Source organism: Felis catus, chromosome A1 (genome assembly GCF_018350175.1).
Source record: "Felis catus isolate Fca126 chromosome A1, F.catus_Fca126_mat1.0, whole genome shotgun sequence".
Taxonomy (NCBI): domain Eukaryota; kingdom Metazoa; phylum Chordata; class Mammalia; order Carnivora; family Felidae; genus Felis; species Felis catus.
This window is the reverse complement of record NC_058368.1, coordinates 97777981-97796033: the sequence shown is the minus strand read 5'-3', so window position 1 is coordinate 97796033 and position 18053 is coordinate 97777981. Positions and strand designations below refer to the sequence as shown.

Genomic DNA, 18053 nt, shown 5'->3' with positions numbered 1-18053 from the left:
TACTCAAATGACCACACCCCACTGCCATGGGACACCTTTAATTCTGTCTTCCTCCGAACCCAGAAGGAGAACAAATGAGACAAATGGAGGATGGCCCACCGTATCAAATGGCCTGGACACTCAAGGTGGGAAGACAGGGATTTCAATTCAAGAGGGATATTATTTCTGGCCACAGATTCTGAACACCATTCATGATTTTTCCAACTCCTCCTGACTCTGAAGGAGTACAGTGCAGAATTCTGAAACATTTGCTTTAACTGTTTGCATTTCAATTATTCAAACAGAACTGTATGCAGCAAATACCATGGGGCAGTGACTAAAACAACAAACTGCCTGGTCCATATCTCTTGCCTCCCTCCCAACTCATCAGATACTCAAAATAAGTTCTCACAGATTCAGAGCAGCAATGGGCGAATCGCTCCTCCAGTAAATGGGTCCTCCAATCACCAAAGCCAGAGAAACTGGCTCACAGCTCTAGGATTCAACAGCTATCCCTGGACTCATGACCTGAACCTTGACTCCAAGAAATGAAACATGCCCCACCTCAAAAGCTTTCTCACAGTTGTTCACACCTTCCTTCTTGAAACGACTTGTCCATTTTGCTTCTCAGATACCACATTCTCCCGCTATTCCTCAGAGCTCATACCTTGCCAGCCATTCCTTCTCGGTCTCCCTTGCTGATTCTTCCTCATGTCTTCAACCTTTCAACACTTGTAGGGTCCGGTCCCTGAGCTCAGGCTCTTCTCTACCTACGCTCACACGTTACACTATGTGATTTCATCTAGTCTTGGGTCTTCAAATATCACTTCAAGTCTAAGAACCCCAGCGAGACCGCTACCCCCCAAACTCACGACTCACATATTCAACTGCCCGTTTTACATCTCTACTGGATTATATAAGAGAATCTCAGGTTTGTCCAAAACCAACTTCTGATCATCCCCACCTTAAGGTAACTGTATACATCTATCTTGTTATATATATGTTCTATATAACTACTATACATACTAAATATATTGTATATAGTTAATTATAAATCATGGATAGAGACATATATGCATATATTTCATCCCAGTTACGAAAAACTTCATCTTTGACTCCTCTTTCCTTCGACTCACATCCAGCCTTTTGTTTAAATTACTATAAGAGACTCTTAACTGGTTTGCCTGCTTCGGCTTGGCCCCCATATAATCTATTCTCCACACAGTAGTAAAAATGAGCCTGTGAGTGAACATAGCTAGATCATATCACTCCTCAGTTCAAAGCACTACAGACTATGTCCCATGTTAGTTAATCAGAGCATAAGCTAAAATCTTTATAATGACTACAAGGCCCTCTTCTCCTACCACCGCCCCCCCCCCCCCACCCTGTTCATCCTGTAACAGACTGGCCCCCTTGCTGCTCCAAAAACAAGCCAATTATGCATCTGCCTCAGGGCCTTTTACACTTGTTCTCTCTGGCTCAAATACTCTTCCCAGATCATTACCTGGCTTGCTCCCTCACCGCTATCATCAAGCAAGAGTTATCACATCCATTTTATAGATAAGGAAACCAAAGCTTCAGAAAGTTCTGTACCCTTGGTCAAACAGCAAGCAAATGGCAGAGAGAGGATTGAGAACATTATGTCAGGGTCGTAGGACTGGACCTAATTGCTGTTTTCTTCTTTCTGCTTGTCCTTTCAACTAAGTCTCTTCTCTTATATGCTCAGAAAGGAAAATCAAAGATATGCTAAATCTTTATTCCTGAACCAACCATGACAAACTATTTTATTAATACATGTGCCCGCAAACAACGTGACATTTATCAATCATATTTGAAGAAACCAAAGAAAAGCAAAGTAAAGGTTTCTATTACTCTTACCTTTTCCAAGCTGACCGGAAGCTCAGGAACCTCTCCCAACCCTCCATCTACTAAAGGTTTCTGAGCTACGATAACTCCAAATGTAGGCAAACAGGAGAAGTCAGAGCTTCCTTCGTATATAAATTTCATATCTTTTGGCTCCTTCACCGATGCTCCCACGCCAAGGGCATACATAATAGTTTCCAGCTCCGTGTAAGCAGAAGAAAATGGAGGGAATTTATAGCCAATGGCTCCAGCCTATGAGAAAGGTATACGAAAGTGTTTTTTCAATGATATTTTTGTCAAATCCTTAACATTTTAACTTTTTCAAAACTATTAACTGCTTACGTACCTGGTTTTTGCTTTTGAAGACAGGTGAATAGAATGTCATGTTGGTGAATTTCATGGAGTGTCATAATTGTTTCATTAGATTTTATTTTAATAGAAACCAATTAGAAAGTGTGTGGGAAAGGACTTCATTTACAGATAAGAACTTTTTTTATAATTTGCTTCTTACTAACAGTATGTCTCATTTTCAAATTTCCTATCTCTGATGGTGAGAAGCCCTATTAATTCAGCAACTATTACAAACTCAAACATACAAAAAAATAATAATAATAATGAATAGGTCATAAATAGCGATAGTGAATCGCCCTACAGGAGCTACTGTATAAAATTAAATGTAAAAAGAGCAAAACGCTGCTTAATGCTTGTAAATTAGATGGCCTCAGAATGGTTTTAGTTAAAATGAGATTTTACCTTACGTTCCTGGCTGGGAATGTCCCTCATCAAACTGGATACTGTATTTTTCTACTTAGTGATAATATGTCTTGCTAATGTGTGAAGTTGATACTGGGCTAAAAAGCAATGATGTCCGATTGTCAATCACTTTTATTCCAAAACAGGAGTCCATAAACAAGGGCTGATAGCTAAGAATGGTTTTTACATTCTTAAAGAGTGGTTTAAAAAAAAGAAAAACAGGAAGAATATGTGACCAGGAAGGGTAAGTGATCCACAAAGCCTAAAACATCTACTATCTGGCCCTTTCCCGGAAAAGTTTGCCAACCTCTATTCTAGGATAAAGTCATATTTATAACCCAATCATATTCTCAGGGTTAAAATTAGATTGTTAACATTATCACTCTATCTGCCCTGAGTCACAAAACACCAAAACCGAATGCATCAAATGATTTATTTCTCACTATTTATGCACTACATTTTTTTGTTTAAAGGCGACAGTAAATCAGCAAACTTCACATGAGCTATAACCACTATTCCATCAGAATTTCTATACAGTCGGAGGTCCTTTATTTGCAGCGATGTTGAAATAGTTCCAAAATACAATCTATCAATGCTTTCCCTAAAAAAAAAAAATGACTCAAAAGAGGCACTTAAATAGATATCGTTTCCTAAAAAGTTAGAAAAAACAGTAACTACAGTAGAATTATCAACAATACTACCAACAACAACAAAAAAAAAGACACTTGTGTAATTATACTGAAGAAAAGAAAGTAAAAGTTACATAAGGCTACATCTTAGCCTCATGTTCATTCAAATTCTATAAATATTTAGTACATATTTTAAGAAAAGTCTTGTCACTTATCTTTCCTATTTAACAATGGACTAATAGCTTGGAAAATAACATTTTTGTATGAGAGAAAAGAGAAAAAGGAAACAAAAAAAAGAAAGAAAAGAGAGGATCTCAAGGAAAGGCACAGCTTTTAGGCTTTTCTCCCCAACTTACAAATCCTGATGGTGCTGTCGATGCTGCGTGACTCGTATGATTTGTCGAAACTCCTCCATCTGAATCGATTTTACTTACAACTCCAATTATACTGCCAACTGATTCTAAACAGTAATAACAACAAGGATGCTTCTGTTACAAGACATGACTAAGAAAAGTGACAACGTGCTCAATTATCATTCCTCTAACAGTGAGTAAGCCTGCCACAGGACCTTCACAGGCACTCATGAACTGAATATATGAGGTAGGACTATTAAAGGAAGAAGCTGTGAAAGACTCCAAAATAGACCAAAGATCACTGGGTGTTGTCAATGGAAAACAAGCCATTGTCCAACATACTCTTCCTGGGTTTTGATTCCAAAGAGGCACTGAGCTTTGCAATGTCTTTGATCAATTTTACAACTCTGTAAAGTGGGACCCTTGTCCAGAGACATGCAATTTTTGGTGAAGGAAAAACAAATTTCCCTTTCTCGCCATCATCACCCCTCCTCCAGGATGGAACAATGCCAAGATTATCCTCCGAACCCCCCACCCACGTCTCAAGTGATAGCTCTGAAGTCGGTACTAAAAATTCGTCCAGAGAAAACCATCATTACGAACAGAGACTTCAGACAAGGTTCAGAAGCTACTGTTCTGGGGTCTAAAAGGTTAATAAAGGAGACTCATGGGGCTGCCACATATGCCAGAAGATTCCAAGGACTCTGAGACCTAACAAACCTGACAGGTACAGGCCTCTTTCTAACCTTGGACACAATCTATAAGCAAACCACAAACTGTGGTGTGACCAGGGATATCAGCCAGCTTCTTGTCTCCGAATCCTCCCCTCACCGCCCCATAAGAATGCTTCCAGAAGGAGGCTTTTAACTGAAAGTTACCTTGCTACGGGCTGAAAGGACACACAGAGACACAGGCAACCTGAGTTAATGTGGCTCAAACACTGAGAAAGCTTGGGCCAGTTACAGCACTTTTCTGGGATTTAGTTCCATTATCTGTAACCCATGATCAGTTCTACAGAAAAATGTGACATGTTTCTTCTAACTCTACTTCTAACACTCAGAGGTATATTTTCATTTAGAATTACGTAATTCATTTAGCTTTTTCTTTAGAATACTTTTAAGGCAATACAGTGGAACTTGGACATCAGAGGAAAGTTTTTAATGTACTTCCTTCTTTTTCCTTTCATTCATTTTCAATGATGGGTGACTCATTCACAGGCTAAATTCATCACAAACAGAAAAATATGGAATACAGGAAATGCTACCATTAATGACATTACAATCGTGCTATCATCTGGTTGAGAAAGAGCATAATGAAAATTTCAATGAGGGTACCAGCAGGCAGGAAAGTGTCATTAAGGAGGAAAAAAAAACAAGAATAGTCATTTTTTGAGATATATTCCCCTACCAAACACTGAATATAAAATTACTAAGAGGAAAAAAAAAAAAAAAAAAAGATCTGTCTACAAAATAACCCTGAATCATTATCTTTCCCAGAAGAGTCGTTTAAACTCCATATACTAAAAAAATAAGTAAATAAGTAAAAATAAACTTCATATACTACATGCATATGTGAGATACACTAGAAAAAAAACAACGTGCCTTTTGCTGGTTGTCTATTCCTATGGCAAATCATAGACAGCTCGATAATTCCAGGGAGTAAGCATTTGCTGAATCCTTTCTGAGTTTGGCTCCAAGCGAGCACCAAACACAAAAGAAGTACCTCCAAGACACAGTCTCCGCCTCCAAAGGACCTTACTGTGCAGTTAAGAAACCACGTATTTACGAAACAAAAGCAGCTCTGAGCAGATGCTAAGCGGTCAGAGTCCAGCTAAGAGAGAAATCAATGTAGCCTGAAATATCTGGGGAGGTTTGGTTGAACATCCAGGGCTTGAGTTTTGATTTTACGAGAAGTACTCAGGTCAGCACAGGTGATAAAGGCAGGAAGGGGCATTTTGAAGTTTCTTCTCATTTATTTTTGAGAAAGATAGAGACAGTGAGAGCAGGGGAGGGGCAGAGAGAGGGGAAGAATCTCAAGCTCTACGCTGACGTGGGGCTCGAACTCACAAAACTGTGAGATCATGACCTGAGCTGAAATCAAGAAGCAGATGCTTAACTGACTAAACCACCCAGGCACCCCAGGAAAGGGCATTTTAGAAGGGTGAGACACAGCAGCAAAGACGAAGGGATAAAACAACACAAAATCTACTCATTAGACAGAAAAGAGCTAAGCCTAAATAAAACTGGCCTATGTGAACTTTTTGGGAAACAGAGAAAAACCAGGTGAGGTAAGCAGTGACTGGTTAGGTAAGAGAAGACTCTGAAACGAATCATCAGGGAGGAAGCACAGAAGGGTGAACAGCTTGTACTATCCCCCACCCGGACATACACCCAAAACACAGGATTACAAAACAAAACAGAAAAAGTGACAGTGGGGGTTGACATACATATCTTAAATCTGAAGAGTTCTAATAGCTCCTGGTGCAAAAAACACGCACTAGTTAAAAACAGAAGACAGGTCCCTAAGAGAAGAGAATGCTTTGTTGCCTCTGGCTCCCCAGCCAGGAGCGAAGGGATCTGGGCCTCTACCTTGAATTCTCTGGGGCTTGGTGGCGTTCTCAAAGTCACAGATCTTCTTCCAATTAGCCTTCACCCCCTCAGGGGTCATGGGTTGATTCTTCTGTCTTACGATGGCTCCAAGGGACCGCTCCCAGCGTACTGAAACAAACGTAGAGAAACGTACAGAAACAAAACGAAGAAGCTAAGCACAGAGTTTAAAAGGGACACAGGAAGTAAAACTCATCTGAGACCCTTGAATTTTTTTTAACCGCGAGAAAGGAATTCAGGGGGGACAAAATGAGTCTAATATCTGAAGAGTTATACTACATGACTTTAAAGAAGTTGTTCTTGAGATGACAATCCCATGAGGAAAATGTGAATTTAAAAAAAAATATATATATATATATATATATAAAGCTGAAAGGAAACAGCTCTCCTCTGACCATGCCAGATACTACTAAAGGAAGACTGTAATGCTGCTCAATCATAAAAATTTTAATTATAGACAATCACACCAAAAGATTGACTTCATGACCAAAGATCACTCAGGTAATATACTTCAAGATCTTTGCTAAACAGCAAAGTGAGGGATAACCAAATTAATATGTCACATAGCCCCAGATAATTCCCTCATGCCTCCCTTTGCTCTTTGCTCCTTTTTCACAGGAAGTCAACTAGAATAGGGCAGATTCACAAAAATCATATTGCTGTAGAAATTCTGTGAGGAGAATTTTTAAGACTGTTTGTTGCCTTTCAAAAAAGCCCAAGGAATAAAATAACCACTAGTAACCTTATTTAAACATATTGGTCAGATTTTGATGATTATTTAATTGAAGCTTTGTCTCAGGCAATGACAGAAATACATGCTTCTAGAGTTTTCTTATTGACAAAGTCTCAGAAAAAACTTTTATTGCAACATTTCCTTTCTTAAATGGATATCCTGAGACACTTATGTTGAACAATGCTTGAGTAATATACGTTACTTTGATAACCAAAGAGAATAGTCATTAATGATGAAAATACTGATACTCTATGCTATATCAATGCCCTCCAGTAATGACAACCTTTTAAATAATTTCATTAATTCTGATACCAGCAGCCAACTGAAAACTTGATTTGGGATACTGGAATTTTTCACAATTTTTTTAAATGCCATGAAGCAATTGTCCAATGTGGAACTCACAAGATTGGGGAGCTGGGGAAAGAGATGGTTGAAGCCAAATGAGTTCACTATTGGACCAGAGGGCAACAATTTCCAGACATCAGTTGCAATTTCTGTCTCAGCAAGTTGTCCTCTGTGATTCCTGACCATTACCTCCTGATGTCTCATAGCCCCAAGGAAGAAAAGAATCAAACAAGAGAATTGGAAAATTTTCCTGCTGTGCTCTCTAGGACAAGACTCTTCCCATCTTTACAAAACAGCCCCCTCTCTCACTCATTACTCTGCAGAAACAGCAAGAACAATCATGTGGGGGCACCTGAGTGTCTCAGTCAATTAAGCATCCTGATTTCGGCTCAGGACATGATCCCATGGTTCCTGAGTTCAAGCCCCAGCATCAGGCTCCATGCTGACCGTGTGGAGCCTGCCTGGGGGATTCTCTCTTTCCTTCTCTATCTGCCCCTCCCCACTCATGCATGTGCACATGCTCTATATCTCTATCAAAAATAAATAAACTTTATTAAAAAAAAATAAATAATGTGGGATGCTGGAGACATAGGAGGACACAGGAAAACAAACAGACTGTGCTGTCTGAAGGAACAGCCAGTTACGCATAGGCCAGACAACTCCTGAATAAGGACTGCCAACAGGGAAAAAATCCTCAACAGTTTCTTGAAAATACCAAAGGCCTTCAGGACAGCTTCCACATTTTAGAATGCCTATTGATATACCCATGTTTGAGGTAGAATATGCATGCACGAGCTCCAATAGTTAGCCATTTGGCAAGACCTTTACCCAGCTCCAACTGGATGTGCAAGGTTAAAAATACAGAAACAATATACGGCAAATGAAAAACTAGAAGAGACTTACATTTTCCAATCCATCCTCCTCCAACCTACCAAAAAGAGGGGAAGACAGTTATACCATCTAAAACGGATCACAAAGAGGATTTTTTAATAGAAAAACAGGCAGGTGTCATACTAAGAGTATTAGAAGGCTAGATGACAATGGATGAAAATAACACAGTTCTACAAAAGTCCATGGGCCTCCATGATTTTGCTTTGTTCATGTTACCACAGTAGAAATACAAAGCAGCATTAGGTGGTAGACAATGCATGTGGTAGAAAAGCATGACTGATGTCAGAAACTAAGGCTTTAGGGCCGCCTGGGTGACTCAGATGGTTAAGCGTCCAACTCCGACTCAGGTCATGATCTCGCTGTTTGTGAGTTCGAGCCCTGCATTGGGCTCCATGCTGACAGCTTGGAGCCTAAAGTCTGCCTGGGATTCTATGTCTCCCTCTCTCTGCCCCTCCCCTGCTCATGCTCCGTCTCTCTCAAATATAAATAAACATTAAAAAAAAAAAACTTAAGAAAAAAAAAACTAAGGATAGATGCTTCTACTGACTAGTTGTGTGAGTCCCATCAAATCATTTGAACCCTGAATCCAAGTTTTCCCCTATGTAAAATAAGGATAATAATATTCTTCATGAGCTAACCATAAAGGTTAAATAATATAAAATAGTAAGATTGTCCCAACAACACAGGCATGAAATAACAGCTCCCTCTAGAAAGATCTAGTGAAGAAAAACATAAAAAGGAAAGAAAATAAAATTAGGATTTGACTTAAACAACTACATATAGTCGTTTCAATAAGATATCTTTATAGAGAGAAGGCAAACGACCAAATATATTAGTTGCCACACAGAAAGATCACATTTTTTCTAGAGGTCATGCAGGGGAATCCCCAGAAGAGAATGTCTGATGTTAAAAAAAAAAAAAAAAAAAAATCTTCAAGCACCACAACTACAATGTGTCAGAATTGATCATGAGAATTCCACAGGCAGAGGACAACAGAATGTTATCAGTAGAGAGCACACAGGTTAGTGGCTCCAGTCAAGGGCATGGCTTTTTATCACCCTTTGCCTCTATATGAATATGCCCACAACTTTTACAATAGACCAGTCAGCCCTGATGCTGTCAGGGTAGATAAGTCAGCAGTGGTTTCGGTAACAGACAAGACAGATGTCATATTGTACCGTATTTGGGAGAGGCTCAAGAAGCTGGAAACTGCTCCAGGTGCTAGAAACAGGAGGTCCAACTGAGCCAAAGAATCTCTATCTCTCCCTCTAGGTACCTCTCAGAATTTGGCAAACAGTGGCAAAACTTACTTTCAAGGTTTAAGGTGGGATATTACAGATGTTTCTTACTGTATTTTACCAATCATGCATACCAAATGTTCCTCACTAAAAATGTTCACAACATACAAAACACATAAAACTGTACCTATAACATGACCTTGTTGTCTCTATAGGTTTTGCTGTATGTATAAAATGTGTATCTAAGAAAAGAGACTATTCGTGTAAGATAAACATCTAGGGGCGCCTGGGTGGCTCAGTCACTTAAGTGTCCAACTTCGGCTCAGGTCATGATCCCATGGTTTGTGGGTTCAAGCCCCTCATTGGGCTCATTGCTGACAGCACAGTGCCTGGAACCTGCTTCAGATTCTGTGTCTCCCTCTCACCCTGCCCCTCCACTGCTTGTGTTCTATGTCTCTGTCTCCCCCTCAAAAATAAATAAACATTAAAAAAAAATTTTTTAAAAGATGCAAATCTAATTAAAGACTGGAAGAATACATAAAAATATTAATAGTAGTTATCTCCAGATAAGGGTAATATGGATGGTTTTTATTTTCTTCTCTAAACTTTCCTGTATATTTAAATTTTTCTATAAAAGCATATACGATTTTTATCTACAAAATAATAAAAATTCCTTAATGACATAAAAGGCAGGCCAACTTCTGAGCTCCAGATGGCTTGATATTATTAAATCTGTAAAGTTCTTAGAAAGTTCTTTTCACCTCTAATTTTCCACAATTCACAATGTCTGTAATTAAGAAAGTGGAAGCACACATCTCTGCTTAGATATGTGTACATTACTTTTTATTTTATCAAGTTTTTATTCAAATGCATCAGGTTAATATAGCATTCACTTCCAACTAAGCCAGGTAATTTTGCTACCAAGAAATATTTTTGGATGTCATAGTATTCTTCATATAACAGGCTCCTTATTACCACAGAGAATCAAATAAAGGTGGGGCAGAGAATCTAAAATGTAACAGTACTAGGGGGAAAAAAGAGATCACATTTAAATGAGGAATCAAAAATGTATAAATTGGCATAAAGAGATCTAAAAGGACTTTGATTACAAAGTGAAAACTGGATCTCACTGGATGTTTGGATTATGTGTGCTTATTTTTACAATAAACACTTAAAGCTCTACGATGAGGAAAAATACGAATGTTTATTCTTAAAGTTAAAATACATAATAGGTTACGTTTACTGACCTATCATGCCCAGACTAAATTTCTGGTATGCTGACATAACAGTTACAATTGAAAACTAACTGTTATGTACTAGGATCCAGTGCTAAGAGTTTAAAAATAGGATTTCTCGTTGTCACAAAAGCCCAAGAAAACTGATGCTCAGGGACATTAATTTGTACAATATTCCAGCGAGCCAGCAACTGTCAAAACAGAGAATTCAAAACTCAGGCTGGCTGACTCTGAACCATAAGCTCTATCCTACTTTAACAATCAGGTTCCCAAACCAAATAAAACCTTCTTCATTTGACTAAACACCTCTAACCAGCCACATTTTCATTTGGTAAGCATATTAGAAATGAAGAAAGAAAGAAAAACAGAATTTATCAAGTTGCTATTTCTTTCTCAAAAAAGGACATTTGTCAACACTTGTTCCTTAGTTAACTATAATATTTAAAAAATACACAAGTGAGGGGCACCTGGGTGGCTCAGTTGGTTAAACACCCGACTCCTGATTTTATCTCAGGTCATGATCTCACGGTTCCTGAGATCGAGCCCCTCATTGGACTCTGCGATGGCAACATGGAGTCTGCTTGGGATTCTCTCTCCCTCTTTCTCTGCCCCTCCCCTATTCACATTTTGTCTCTCTGTCTCTCTCTCTCTCTCTCAAAATAAGTAAATAAACATTAAAGAAAAATATACAAGTGATATCAAATGATGCAGATCTTTCCAAATGTGAGCAAGTGGAAAATATTAATGCTTAAATCATTTTTTTATGTTTAATTACACAAATATTACTTTGAGAGAAAGCAAGAAGGTGCAAAATACCTCAAACAAGCCACCGTTTTCCTCACAGCTCTCATGGCAAAGCCAAAGGACCAAGGGCGCCACGTAATCAGGCTTCAAAGTTTCCAGGAGATCTAAAACACATCCCAAAAATGTTTATGAACAAGAATATACACATATTCAATCCACCATTTTGCTTTCTGAAAACTTCTTACTTACAAATTTTGGTAATTCAGAGGCTTTTTTAATAAGAACAAAATGAGATCTACAAAATTAATCAGTCTAACATTCAAAGCTTTTGAAAGAACTGTTTCATCCCTTCTAACTTTGAAGGCAACAGATACACCTTTCCAAGAGGGGTAACATACTATACAGACGACAAGTTAAGTTAAAGCTACCTAGGCAGTAAGTGGTGAGTAGAATTCTACTTAACATGAGGAACTGAAGTCACCATTCATTCCCAAAACTATTTGGCTCTCCCAGCAATTTAACCAGAAGCTAGAAAACTACAAAACAGCCTTGACCATTGTAATGGCAGTAAGATAATGATGTGAAATGAAGCTTGCAACCATCACTGATGAGTAACAAAGTGTAAGAAATATTTTCCCACTTGATGCTTTCCATGAGCAACTTAATAGAGTAGAAAGGAACAGGCATACCTTGGAGATATTGTGTGTTTGGTTCCAGACCACGACAATAAAGCAAATATACCAATAAAGCTAGTCAAATGAATTTTTTGGTTCCCCAGAGCATATAAAAGCCATGTTCATGCTACCCTATAGTCAGTTAAACTGTACATTAACATTATGCCTAAAAAAACAATGTACATATTTTAATTTTAAAATACTTTAGCCACACCTGGGTGGTTTAGTTGGTTAAGCCTCCAACACTTGATTTCAGCTCAGATCATGATCTCGCGGTTTGTGAGACTGAGCTTTGCATCAGGGTCCACGCTGAGCATGGAGCCTACTTGGGATTCTGTTTCCCTCTCTCTACCCCTCCCCTGCTCATACTCTCTCTCTCTCAAAATAAATATTTAAAAACTGATAATAAAATAAAATACCTTATTGCTAAAAAACGATAATCATCATCTGGGTTTTCAGTGAGTTATAATATTTTAGCTAGATGAGAGTCTTGCCTCAATGTAAATGGCTGCTGATTAATCAGGGGGGTGGCTGCTGAAGGCTGGGGTGGCTGTGACACTTTCTTAAAATACAATAATGAAGTATGTCCCATCACTCGACTCTCCCTGTCAACTGATTTCTCTGTAGCATCTGATGTTGTCTGACAGCATTTTACCCACACTAGAACTTTCAAAACGAGTCAATCTCTCAAACCCTGCTGCTGCTTTAACAACTCAATTTATATAATATTCTAAATCCTGTGTTATTATTTCAACAATCTTCATGACCTCTTCACCAGGAGTAGATTCCATCTCAAGCACCACTTTCTTTGCTCATCCCTAAGAGCTCCTCATCCATTCAAGTTTTATCATGTGATTGCAAGAATTCAGTCACACCATCAGGCTCTACTTCTAATGCTAGTTCTCTTGCTATTTCCACTGAATCTGCAGTGACTTCTTTCACTGAAGTCTAGAACCCCTCAAAGTCATCCATGAGAGTGGAAATCAACATCTTCCAAATTCCTGTGAATGTTGATAGTTTAATCTCTTCCCACAAATCACAAATGTTCTTAATGGCATCTAGAATGGTGAATCCTTTCCAGAAGGTTTTCAATTTATTTTTCCCAGATCCATCACGGGAATCACTGTCTAGGTCAGCTATAACATTATAAAATGTATATCTTAAATAATAAGACTTGAAAGTTGAAATGACTCCTTGTAGCAGGCCTGAAAACAACATTAATCTACATCTCCATCAGAACTCTTGGGTGAGCTGGTGTACTGTTAATGAACAGTAATATTTTGAAAGAGATCTTTTCGTCTGAGCACTAGGTCTCAACAGTAGACCCAAAATATTCAGTCAACCCTGCTGTAAACACATGTGTTGTCATCAAGGCTTTGTTGTTCCATTTATAGAACACAGGCAGAGTAGATTTTGCATAATTCTTAAGGGTCCTAGGATTTTCAGAATGGTAAATGAGCACTGGCATCAATTTAAAGTCATCAGCTGCATGGGACGCCTGGGTAGCTCAGTTGGTTAAGCGTCCGACTTCAGCTTGGGTCATGATCTTGCAGTCCATAAGTTCGAGCCCCACGTCAGACTCTGTGGTGACATTTTAGAACCTGGAGCCTGCTTCGGATTCTGTGTCTCCCTCTCTGTCTGCCCCTCCCCAACTCATGTTCTGTCTCTCTCTCTCTCTCAAAAGTAATATTTTAAAAAAAATTTTAATAAAATATTATAAAGATTTCCTTTTAGAAATATGTTAAAAACCAGAAGTATTAAAAACCACAAGGTTGTCCACTAGTCAAGTAGTCTATTATATAATCAAGTATAAGAACAGGCTCTCAATCATACACTTAAATTTTACATTTTCAAAGAACAAAGTTGGAAGACTCATATTACCTGAGTTCAAGACTTACTATAAAACTACAGTAATCAAGGGACACCTTGGTGGCTCAGTCGGTTAAGCATCCGACTCTTATTTTGGGCTCAGGTCATGATCTCACAATAGTGAGATCAAGCCCCATGTCAGACTGAGCCTGCTTAAGAGACTTTCTCTCCTTCTCCCTTTGCTCCTCCCCTACTTGCACTCTCTCTGTCGAAAGAAAGAAAGAGAAAAACTATAGTAACCAAAACTTCATGGCATTGGTAAAAAGACAGGCACACATCAGTGGAACAGAACACCGGATTCAGAAACAGACCCGCACCTACGTGGTCAATTGATTTTCCACAAAAGGACAAGGACAACCCAAACCAAGAATGAGTACTAATTTCTAGGACAAATTAACTAGTTTCTTCAACAAATAAATGACTTTTTTTTTTTAAAGAATACTTTTATTAAATAAAACAAGAGCTATGGTAACAAAATGCCTGTGGACTTTATCTGGATCCCTGTGGAATAAGCCAACTCAAAAAGGGTACCTTTTAGACAGCCAGTAAATCTTAATATTAACTTGTTATTAGGTGATGTGAAAGAATTATTTTGTTTGATGTGATGATGACACTGTGGTTATAATGTCCCTATCGGTTAGAGATCTATTTCCAAGAATTTATTAGGTGAAAGATAAAGTCTAAGACTTATTTTGAAATATTACAGAAAAAAAAAAAAAAAAAAGAAGGTGACAAAAAAAAATCATTTTGAAATATGCCCAGAGCATGGTGCTTTCCTTAACAAAGGGCTATCTTCACGGAGACTACCAGAGCCTCATCTGACCTAGGGAAAAGGCAATTAGCAAACTGGAGCCTCTCTAGCATTCCTGTCTCAATTAAGGAAAGACAGTGAAAATGGCTAAGAAACTCTTCTGAAAGTCACAACCCAAGACTTTGACTCCCTAAAGAAAAATGGAGATTCAATCATAAGATTATAGAACATCTTCCCTCCCCATGACTTACAGCCACAGCAACAGGACTCCAGTATAACAACAGTGGGTTCTACCTGACAGAGCTCAAAGACGTATTCTATTTAACAAAGAGTTTTTGGGGAAACCCAAAGACAACAGGGAACACAAAAACAAGGACAGAGAGGAAAAAAGCCTCTGACACAGATAGTCCCAGCAAACAAAAAACATGGCCTATGGCCTAAGCACATATACTTAAAATCTCACACTAAAGGCCTATTTACCTCACTTTCTACTATACCCCAGTGCACCATGTTCAGCTTTCAACAAACATTTCAAGGCATGCTAAAAGGCAAGAAAAGCACAGGCTGAAGAGACAAAGTATCAGAACCAGGTTCAAATAAAATAGACATTCTGGAATTATCAGACGAAGAATTTAAAATAGCTACAATTAGGGGTGCCTAGGTGGCTCAGTCAGTTACACGTCTGACTCTTGGTTTCGGCTCAGGTCATGACCTTGCAGTTCGTGAGTTCAAGCCCCACCTGGGGCTGTGCACTGACAGTGCAAAGCCTGCCTGTGATTCTCTCTATTCCCCATTCTCTCTGCTCCTACCCCAATCGTACACATGTGTGCGCGCTCTCTCAAGACAAATAAACTTTAAAAAAAGTCTTTAAAATAAATAAATGAATACATACAATAACTATAATTAATATGCTATGGGCTGTAATGGAAAAAGCAGACAGCATGCAACAATAGATATGGCTACAATAAGCAGGGAGATGGAAACTCTAAGAACAAATCAAAAGGAAATGTTAGAAAACAAAAGCAATATAACAGAAACGAAAAGGGTCAGTGAACTTAAATATATGTGGATAGAAACTTCCCAAACTAAAATGCAAAAAGAAAAAAGAATTTTAAAAAAGGAAAAGAATATCCAAGAACTGTGAGATAACTGCAAAAGAGAGAACGTGTACATAAGGGTAACACCAGAAGGAGAAGAAAGAAATAGAAAAAAATATTTAAAGCAGTAAAGGCTGAATGTTTTCCAAAATTAATGACAGACACCAAACCACAGATCCATAAGTTCAGAGACTATCAAGTATCAGTATATTGCCAAAAATCTCCACCTAAGTACATTATATTCCAACTGCAGAAAAAAATATCTGGGAAGAAGACAGAGGGGAAAAAAACACCTTGCCTACAGATGTATAAGGAAAGGATTACAGCAGACTTCTCTTCTGAATCAGAAACCATGTAAGAAGCAAGAAGAAGGTGGAGTGAAATAGTTAAGTGTTGAAAGAAAAACAACTACCAATCCAGGATCCCATTATCAGTGAAATCATCCTTCAAAATTGAAAAACATTAAAGGGAAAAAAAAGACAAGCTATAGAGTGGGGAAAAAAATTTGCAAAACACGAATCTGATCAAGAACTTGTTTCCAAAATATGCAAAGAACGCTAAAAACTCAACAGTAGGAAAATAAACCACCCAATTTAAAAATGAGCAAAAGATAGGGGGCCTGGGTGGCTCTATCGGTTAAGCGTCTGACTTTGGCTCAGGTCATGATCTCACAGTTCGTGGGTTCGAGCCCTGCATTGGGCTCTGTGCTGACAGCTTGGAGCCTGGAGCCTGCTTTGGATTCTGTGTCTCCCTCTCCCTCTGCCCCTCCCCTGCAGGTGCTCCATCTATCTCTCTCTCGCAAAAATAAGTAAACATTAAAAAATGAATAAATAAGGGGCGCCTGGGTGGCTGAGTCGGTTCGGCATCCGACTTCAGCTCAGGTCATGATCTTACAGCTCGTGGGTTCAAGCCCCATGTCAGGCTCTGTGCTGACAGCTCAGGGCCTGGAGCCTGCTTTGGATTCTGTGTCTCCCTCTCTCTCTGCCCCTCCCTGCTCACGCTCTGTCTCTCTCTCAAAAATAAACAAACATTTAAAAAATTTTTTTAAAAAATGAGCAAAAGACGTGTGCAGACACATCACAGGAGTGAATAGATAAATGGCAAACAAGCATAGGAAAAAATGCACAAGATCACATATCATTAGGGAGCTGCAAATTAAAACATGAGACACTACTACAGACCTATAAGAAGGACTAAAATGCGGAAGACAGACAACAGTAAATGCTGGCAAAGATGTGGAGCAGTGAGAACTCTCCTTCATTGCTAGTGGTACTACAGCACGACACACCCCTTTTGAAAGGAAGTCTGGAAATTTCTTAACAAAGCTAAACAGTCTTAACATACAATCCAGCAACCACGCCCCTTGGTATTTACCCAAACAAGTTGAAAACTTACGTTCATACAAAAACCTGCGCATGGGGGCACCTGGATGGCTCAGTCAGTTAAGAGTCCGACTCTTGATTCGGCTTAGGGCATAATCTCCTGGTTCATGGGATCAAGCCCTGCAGTGGGGTCTGTGCTCACAGCACAAAGCCTGCTTGGGATTCTCTCTCCCTCTCTCTCTCTCCCCCTCCCCAACACATGCATACAAACACACAAACACACACACACACACACACACTCTCTCTCTCTCTCTCTCTCTCTCTCTCTCTCTCTAAGTGAAGACACTTGAAAAAAAATTTTCTCAAACTGCACATGAATGTTTACAACAGCTTTTATCCATAATTGCCAAAAGCTGAAAGCAACTAAGATGTTCCTCAACAGGAGAATGAATAAATTACGGACCCTCCACACCAGGGTATGTTATTCACTGACAAAAAGAAATGAACTTCAGTCCTCCCAGACATTCAAGGAGAGGGAGGATGAAGAGGTGAAGGCACGGGGGTACTTTCAGGGCAATGAAACTATTCTATAGAAGAGAATTCTGTATATAACAGTGGATACAGAACATTACGCGTTTGTGAAATCCCATATAACTATACAACACAAAGAGTAAGCCCAAGTAGAAATGATGAACTTGAGTTAACCATAGTGGATCAATACTTGTTCATCAGTCATAACAGAGGTAGCGCACTAGCACGAAGTGTTAATACATAGTAGGAAAAACCGTATGGGAACTATCTTCACTATCTGCCCAATTTTTCTATAAACCTCAAACTACTCTAAAAAATACAGCCTATTAGTATTAAAAAATAATCATTGCTGTAAACCAGAATGCTATTGCCACCTTCAGTAAAAAGCAAAAACAACAAAGCAAAGATATTTAGGTATTCATGTGTACCTATGCAGAGAA

At 38.8% G+C, this 18053-nt stretch overlaps 1 protein-coding gene across 2 annotated transcripts in view; it reads right to left on the bottom strand.

The window, feature by feature from the left end:
* HSD17B4 (hydroxysteroid 17-beta dehydrogenase 4) overlaps nt 1-18053 on the bottom strand; it is an 87346-nt gene that overhangs the window by 44108 nt on the left and 25185 nt on the right. For both annotated transcript variants that reach the window (XM_019831288.3, XM_006927547.5), the window contains exons 9-13: nt 11442-11533; nt 8165-8189; nt 6166-6294; nt 3581-3684; nt 1858-2094 (exon numbers count right to left, since the gene is read on the bottom strand). In XM_019831288.3, the coding sequence (XP_019686847.1) occupies nt 1858-2094; nt 3581-3684; nt 6166-6294; nt 8165-8189; nt 11442-11533 (587 nt within the window). The remainder of the gene's footprint in view (nt 1-1857; nt 2095-3580; nt 3685-6165; nt 6295-8164; nt 8190-11441; nt 11534-18053) is intronic.